The sequence below is a fragment of the Phyllostomus hastatus genome, unplaced genomic scaffold, assembly GCF_019186645.2.
Source record: "Phyllostomus hastatus isolate PE091 unplaced genomic scaffold, TTU_PhHast_1.1 phas_scaffold_78, whole genome shotgun sequence".
Taxonomy (NCBI): Eukaryota; Metazoa; Chordata; class Mammalia; order Chiroptera; family Phyllostomidae; genus Phyllostomus; species Phyllostomus hastatus.
The window spans coordinates 49,651,814-49,660,740 of record NW_025334041.1 but is presented as its reverse complement, the minus strand read 5'-3'; the positions used below and the strand labels follow the sequence as shown (position 1 = coordinate 49,660,740).

Genomic DNA, 8,927 nt, shown 5'->3' with positions numbered 1-8,927 from the left:
AGTTGATACTTTGAGTTGTCATTTGTTCTGTCCTATTTCAGCACTCCCTCCCTTTTCTTGTTATTTATGGTGCTGTCAGCCCATATGGTCTAACTCCCATTTCTTACTCCTGTTAAATGTCTCCTACATGTCTTGTTTTCTAGCAGTAATTCTTGACTTTTAAAAGTCTGAAATAAAAGTCTTATATGTACTTGTTCAGTTCATCCATTTTACAATGAAAAATTAAATATGTATGAAATTGATGTTAAAATGATAGATAATAAACAACAAAGGATGAAACAAATATTGAGAGTAAAACTCTAGTAAATATTTTCCCTTTAAAAAATGGCTTAGAGAGAGAGAGAGAAAGGGAGATAAAAACACCGATTTTTTGTTCCATTTACCTTGCATTCATTGGTCAATTCTTTTTTAGTCCTCATTAGAGGATATGTTTATTGACTTTAGGAAGAGAGGAAGGGTGGGGAGACAAAGGGAGAAAGAGAGATAGAGACAGACAGAGAGATTGATGTGAGAGAGAAACATCGGTTGGTTGCATTGGGTGCCTCCTGATGCACTCGGACCAGGCGCATCAAACCCACAACCTGGATTTGTGCCCTGCTGATGCACCCCTAACTGGGGATTGAAACCACAACCTAGGTATGTGCCCTGATTGGGAAGTGAACCCACAACTTTTTGGTGTATAGGACAACACTCCAACCAACTACAGTAATCCACCTGGCCAAGGCCACAAGGCTAGGGCTGATTCCTTTTTTCAACTTTATATTTATTGTTTGCACTATTTTGTAGACGAACCCATTTCCCCCACCTTTGCCCATCAGCCTCTGCCCCCTGTTCCCTCTGGACATCACCACACTATTATCTGTGTCTATGTGTCCTATTTATATGTTCTTTGGTTAATCCCTTCACATTCTTTTTTTTTAATATATTTTATTGATTATGCTATTACAGTTGTCCCATTTCCCCCCCTTCACTCTCCTCCATCCTGCACACCCTCTCCCACCCATATCCCCCCCTTTAGTCATGTCCATGTGTCATACTTATAAGTTCTTTAGCTTCTACATGTCCCATACTATTCTTACCCTCCCCCTATCTATTTTCAACCTACAATCTATGCTACTTATTCTCTGTACCTTTTCCCCCTCTCTCCTCCTCCAACTCCCCTGTTGCTAACCCTCCATGTGATCTCCATTTCTGTGGTTCTGTTCCTATTCTAGTTGTTTACTTAGTTTCTTTTGGTTTTGCTTTAGGTGTGGTTGTTAATAATTGTAAGTTTGCTGTCTTTTTACTATACATGTTTTTTCTTTATCTTCTTTTCTTAGATAAGTCCCTTTAGCATTTCATAAAATAAGGGCTTGGTGATGATGAACTCCTTTAACTTGACCTTATCTGAGAAGCACTTTATCTGCCCTTCCATTCTAAATGAAAGCTTTGCTGGATAGAGTAATCTGGGATGTAGGTCCTTGTCTTTCATGACTTGGAATACTTCTTTCCAGCCTCTTCTTGCCTGTAAGGTCTCTTTTGAGAAATCAGCTGACAGTCTGATGGGAACTCCTTTGTAGGTGACTGTCTCCTTATCTCTTGCTGCTTCTAGGATTCTTGCCTTCATTTTTACCTTGGCTGCTGTAATTATGATGTGCCTTGGAGTGTTCCTTCTTGGGCCCAACTACTTTGGGGCTCTCTGAGCTTCCTGGATTTCCTGGAAGTCTATTTCCTTTGCCAGAATGGGGAAGTTCTCCTTTATTTGTCAAATACGTGCTCAATCTGTTGCTTTTCCCCTTCCCCTTCTGGTACCCCTATAATTGGGATGTTGAAACATTTAAAGATGTCCTGGAGGTTCCTAAGCTTCTCCTCGGTTTTTTGAATTCTTATTTCTTCATGCTTTCCTGTTTGGTTGTTTTTTTCTTCCTTCTGGTACACTCTATTGTTTTGAGTCCCAGTTTCCTTCCCATCACTATTGGTTCTCTCTACATCTTCCTTCATCTCTTTTATGGTAACCTGCATTTTTTTCATGTAATTTGTGCCCAAAATCAACCAATTCTGTAAGCTTCCTGATCACCAGTGTTTTGAACTGTGCATCTGATAGATTGGCTATCTCTTGGTCACTCAAAAGGATGATCCCTGGGGCATTGATCTGTTTTTCTGTTTGAGACATGTCTCTCTCTGTCTCTCTCTGTTTTTTTTTTTTTTCGTGTGGTAGCTCCTGTTACGGTAGGGGTGGAGCCTTAGGTGTTCACCAGGGCTGAGGACCCCAGTTGCTAGATTGTGAGGTTGTATGTGGGGGCAGGAGGGAACAATGGCGGTAGCTCTGTTCTCCTGGGACCTCTGTCCCTTCGCTGGGATCCTGGGTTGTGCGCTCTGCCTGGCTCCACAATCACCGCCTCACTGGGTCTGCCAACTGACGCTTGTGTACTCAGGGTCCACCCGCTGCGATCTTGCACGCCCCGGATACCTTATGTGCTCCCGGTTGCCTTATGTGCCCAATTCTCCCTGTTCTCCGCACGCCGTGACCCGTGCCTGGCTGCTCCTTTCCACCTCTCCTATCTGTCTGGATGAACAGGTCTACTTCAACTTCTTGGCTGTCCGACTTCCATTCAGATAAATTCTCTGTCAGTTCTGGGTGTTATTCTGCCTCTAACTTTTTGTTGTTCTAATCTTGGTTGTGTGTGGAGGTACAGTGCGTCCACCTATGCCTCCATCTTGCCGGAAGTCCCCCTCCCTTCACATTCTTTCACCCAGTCCCCTGTCCTCCCTCCCCTCTGAGAGGTGTCAGTCTGTTCCATGTGTCCATGCCTCTGTTTCCATTTTGTTCTACAGTTTATTTTGTTCATTAGATTTCACTTATGAAATCATACAGTATTTGTCTTTCTTTGACTGGATTATTTCAATTCGCATAATAACCTCTAGTCCATCCATGCTGTCACAAGAGGTAAGATTTCCTTCTTTTTTAAGGCTGTGTAGTATTTCATTGTGTAAATGTCCCATAGCTTTTTTATACAATTATCTACTGATGGGCACTTAGACTGTTTCCAGATATTGGCTATTATAAATAATACTGCAAAGAAGAGTGGGGTGCATATGTTCTTTTTTCCTATTTTTTTCAATTACAATTAACATACTTTATTATGTTAGCTTCACTTGAATATCCCAGTGATAAGACATTATGTAATTTACTACGTGATCATCCCAATGAATCTAGTACCCATCTGATACGATAGTTATTATTGAGTATATTCTCTATGCTATACTTTACATCCTCATGACTACTCCATTACTACCAATTCACACTTCTCAATCCCTTCACTTTTTCCACCTATGCCCCCTCTTATCTGGCAACCATCAAATATATTCTCCATATCTATAAGTCTATTTCTGTTCTGCTTGTTCATTTTGTTTTTTAATTCAATAGTTGATAGATGAGTATGTACTACCCTTTTGTTGATTTTTTTTTCCCTTCTTCTTAAAGAAGACTGTTTAACATTTCATACAGTACTGGTTTGGTGGTGATGAACTTCTTTAGCCTTTTCTTTTCTGGGAACCTCTTTATCTGTCCTTTGATTCTAAATGATAGCTTTGCTGGGGAGAATAATCTTGCTTGTAGGTCCTTGCTTCTTATCACTTTGAATATTTATTGCCAATCCCTTTTGGCCCGCAAATTTTCTGCTGAGAAAGCAGCTGACAGTCTTATGGGAGCTCCCTTGCAGGTAACTAACTGCTTTTCTCTTGGTGCTTTAAAATTCTCTTTGTCTTTAACTTTTGGCATTTTAATTATGATGTGTCTTGGTGTGTGCCTCTTTGGGCTCATCTTGTTTGGGACTCTGTTTCCTGGACCTGTATGTCTATTTCCTTACCAGGTTAGGGAAGTTTTCTGTCATTATTTTTTTCAAATAGATGTTCAATTTCTTGCTCTTTCTCTTCTCCTTCTGGCACCATTATGATATGAATGTTGTTACACCTGAAGTTGTCCCAGAGGCTCCTTACACAATCCTCATTTTTTAGGATTCTTTTTTCTTCTTGCTGTTTTGATTGGGTGTTTTTTGCTTCCTTATATTCCAAATTACTGATTTGATGCTCTGCTTCATCTACTCTACTGTTGATTTTCTGGAATGTATTCTTCCTTTCTGATTGGTCATTTTTATGCTTTCTAGTTCTACTTTTATGTTTCCTATCTCTTGGTTAAAGTTCTAAGTTCATGTACTCTTCTTCTAAGTTCATTGAGCTTTCAAATTAGTGTTTTGGGATTCTTAATATATATTCCCAGTAGTAGAGTTTGATCAAAGGGCAGTTCTATGCAAAAAAATTTTTTTAGGAAACTCCATACTGGGTTTCACAGTGGCTGCACCAGTCTACATTCCCACATCCTCACTAGCTCTGTTGGTTGGTTTATTGCTGACAGCCATTCTGCCAGGTGTGCAGTGATATCTCATTGTGGTTTTAACTTGCATCTCTGATGATTAGTGATGTTGAGCATTTTTCATACGTCTATCGGCCATCTGTATGTCCTCTTAGGAGAAGTGTCTATTCAAGCCCTTTGCCCATTTTTTTAAATTGAATAGTTTTTCTCCCTGTTGTTGAGTTGTATTAAGTTTTTTTACATGTTTTAAAAAGTAATCTCTTATTGGATGTATCACTGGCAAATATGCTCTCCCACAGTGGGTTCCATTTTCATTTTGTTGATAATTTATTTTGCCATTCAAAAGCTTTTTAGTTGGATGTAGTCCCATTTGTTTACTTTTTCCTTTATTCCCCTGGCCCTAGGAGACACATCAGCAAAAACACTGCTATGAGAGATGTCTGAGACTTTACTGCCTATGTTTTCTTCTGGGATTTTTATGATTTTGTGGCTTACATTTATGTCTTTTATGTATTTTGTGTTTATTCTTGTGTATGGGTAAGCTGGTGGTCCAATACAAAATATTAGCAAACTGAATCAAGGAATACACTAAAAATAAACCATGTTCAAGTGGGATTTATTCTGTGAATGCAAGGTTGGTACAATATTTGCAAGTCAATAAATGTGGTGCATCACATAAACAAAATGAAAGATAAAAATCACATGATTATATTGATGCAGAAAACAATCTGATAAAATTCAGCACCTATTTATAATAAAAACTCTCAGCAAAGTGGGAATAGATGGATCACTCCTCTACATAGTAATGGACATATATACAAACCTACAACAAACATTATACTCAATGGGCAACTAAACACATTTCTCTTAAGATCAGGAGCAAGGCAAGGATGTCTGCTTTCACCACTCTGGAAGTCTTAGCCACAGTGATCAGACAAGAATAAAAATTAAAATGCATCCAAATTGGATAGAAAGAAGTAAATTTGTCAGTATTTGCAGATCACATAATACTGTACATAGAAAACCATAAAGACTCCACACACTCAAAATACTAGATCTTATGCATTAATTTGGCAAAGTAGCAGGAAAAAAAATTAGTATTCAGAAATCAGTTGCATTTTTATATACCAGTAATGGACTATCAGAAAGGGAAACTGAGAAAACAATCCTATTTACTACCGCAACAAAAAAATAATAAAGTACCTAGGAATACACACACACACACACACACACACACACACACACACACATAACCAAGGAGGTAAAAGACCTGTACTCAGAAAACTATAGGACATTTAAGAAAGAAATTGAAGATACAAGTGGAAGCATATCCCATGTTCACAAATTGGAAGAATTAGCATCATTAAAATGTCCATACTACCCAAAACAATATACAGATTCAATGCAATTCCTGTTAAAATATCAAAGACATATTTCACAGATCTAGAACAAATATCCCCAAAATTTATATGGAACCAAAAAAGACCCCAAATAGTCTCAGCAATCTTGAGAAAGAACAACAAAGCTGGAGGTATCACAATATCTGATATCAAACTATACTACAAGGCCATTGTAATCAAAACAGCCTGGCACTGGGATAAGAATAGGCATAAATATCAATGGGACAGAACAGGAAGCCAAGAAATAAAACCATGCCTTCATGGTTAATATTTGACAAAGAAGGCAAGAGCATTCAATGGAATAAAGTCTCTTCAATAAATGGTATTGGGAACATTGGTTGATTCTTTTGTGTGCCCTGACTGGAGATTAAACAAACAACACCTTGGTGTATTGGGACAACATCTTAATCAATTGAGTGACGCAGCCAGGGCTCCATTTTCTTTTATATTTAGGTTTTTATGAGACATGGAAGATAATTTTGATGTCTAAACACTAGAACAACCTAAATCATGTTAAAGTGGTAATGATTAACATCTAAAGGAAACTCTAAATGCATATTTGAATGAAAAAATATTATTATTTAGCCTTCAGAGTACAGAAACATCTCAGAAAAACTGTGACTCCAGATGTATATTTGAGGTAATATTTGTATAATTAGTAACTCTCACAGCAATGGGAAATACTTGTTTTTTTTTAATATGTTGTACATTAAGTTTCTGAGTCAAGAATTCCTCATTATTGTAAAATAATTTCAGTTCAGTGCTCTAACAGTTAATGCAAATAGATGTAAACTCCATTCCTAGATAAACTTTTAAAAGGTTGAACACTTATGTTATTAACACAAATGTCAACAAAAACAGTCCAACAGTTGCAGAAGTACAGTAACAAAAATTATAAATATAGTTGTCTCATGAGAGTAAACCATAGTATCATCAGGCTTAAAAAGCCTAAGGTCACTGTTTTTATTTTTTGCACTTTCTGACTCTTCTCTTTTAATATAGTGGCAACTTGTGATCATTTACCCTTATTTAATATCCCTATGAACACATTTGCTGGTACTGGATACTATACTCAAATACATAATCATTATCATCATATGATTAATTAGATTATTAGTAGGGGAACCTCATCAAAGCTTTTAAAGGCTATTAATGGTTTTATGCAACTTAAAAATCTAATTTTGGAAGAAACTGGCTAATGACTTTTTCCTTCTATTGGTAAACAACCACCATCCACCAGTGTTACTATGAATATATAAATATTGTGTGCAACATGCTTATATTTTATTTAAGAGCCAGAATACTGTACAACATGTGTAAAACATCACCAAATATTGTGATGATGCCATTGTGCATGACATTTAAAAAATACTGGCTGGTCAGAGTACATTTTTCTGGACTGAATTTTAAATTTTCTAGAGGCTAACATGATCACAAATTCATTATCTTGACATGTGTGTCGCAATCTTCTTTCATACAGTTCACTGGCCTTTCTTGTTGCCTTTTCCTAGATGACCCTGCAAGAAAAAAATGACTTAAGTAGTCATAGCAAAGAGTGAGAAACAGATTCATAGATATGACAAGGACTTTAAATTTTTTCTCTTTTCTGTGTATAGTTATTAATTATAAGAGTAATAAAAGTGAAGTATGTACTGAGAAGGTCTCAAATTTTAAAAACCACAAAACTGATGGATTTTATTTGAAAAATTGTCTAAAAGGGAAAATAACACTCTTGTTAAGTTTTTTTTCCCTGCCTGTCTCAATCTATTTTGCTTTAGTTTTACACTTATATCAGGAAAACAAAATTTCTAAAATTCTCCTCTTGCGAATCCAATTAAGATTTTTTGGCAGAGAAAAAATAAAGAAAAGCAAAAACCCAGATGGGCTGGCCTTTTTTTATTGTTGTTCTTCAGATATTTGACAATAGAACTACCTTCTCAAATAATACTCTTTACTGATCATGTTAAGAGTTGACTATAATACATAATTTAAAACTGGACAAAAATGGGATAGAAATTAATCTTAAAAAATCATTTGCACTAACAAGGTACAAGTCTACATGCAGGAAAAAATGTCATAAAATAGAGTTGCAGTATTATTGCATATACATGGGAAGGTCATCAAGATCTCATTCAGGCTGAGCATTGATGCTTTCAGAACAACTTTAATAACATTAACTTTAAGCAACCAAATCAGAAGACAGGATTAGAGGAGGCATTTTAAATGATAGTGTATCACTGTATGTGTTTACATATCTCTTACCACTTTAGATAAAATTATAGCTTTAATGGAGCTGTTATTCTGGACAAGTCCCTTAAGTGAAGGGTGATCATCCAAAATGAAATTAAAAATTTGGCAGGTGCTTAAGCGTTTGTGCTGCTAATAACCCTTAGTTCTGTTTTTTTCTTCTCTAGAAGAGAGCCAGGGCAAACAAGGAAAAGCAAAAACTACATTTTCTGAAGGGACTGTTTCCTAATATTTCAGATAGGGGACCAGATGGGGAAACCCAAAGGGGTTGAAAAGCTACAAATTGGGATTTGTTTCAGTAAAGAAATCAGCTTTCCCCTCTACCACCTTTGTTTCTTTAATGTTTTACAGTTCTGTATTTTATGATAACTTTATTTAAAGTAAATCAACTATGTAAAATTGAGAAAGCTAAGTTTCTCAAAGAACTTCAGGATTATTCAATTGTTAAGGTTAGTCTGACAAAAGAAGTAAGATTCATACAGGACAATGTGATACAGCTTTTCACCATAGATGGTCTACAGCAATCTTTTGATTCTCCATTTGGATTCCGAAGGTGGATATCAAAGTGTAAGAGTCACTTTAAGACAATGGTTCTCAGTTAATGACACCTGGATCTCAGAATTTTACACATGTTCTCATAATGGACAACATTGTGGATAGGATAGCAGGTGAATGGGAAAAAATGTGTCCAATCAAGAAATAATTACTAGCATTTTATAGCTATATAAAGCTTTTCTTGTTTAAAAATATTTTTTCCAAAGCATATTTTTAAGATTTTATTTATTTATTTTTAGAGAGAGGAGAAGGGAGGGAGGAAGAGAGGGAGAGAAACACCAATGTGTGGTTGCCTCTTACATGCCCCTCACTGGGGACCTGGCCTGCAACCCAGGCATGTGCCCTGACTGGGAATCGAACCAGAGACCCTTTGG

The 8,927-nt window shown here is 36.7% G+C and overlaps 1 protein-coding gene across 2 annotated transcripts in view; it reads right to left on the bottom strand.

Moving 5' to 3' along the window:
* Positions 1-6,418: 6,418 nt before the first annotated feature.
* LOC123811673 (B-cell receptor-associated protein 29) overlaps positions 6,419-8,927 on the bottom strand; it is a 48,765-nt gene continuing 46,256 nt past the window's right edge. For both annotated transcript variants that reach the window (XM_045828067.1, XM_045828068.1), the window contains exon 8: positions 6,419-7,268. In XM_045828067.1, the coding sequence (XP_045684023.1) occupies positions 7,233-7,268 (36 nt within the window). In that variant the 3' untranslated portion in view covers positions 6,419-7,232. The remainder of the gene's footprint in view (positions 7,269-8,927) is intronic.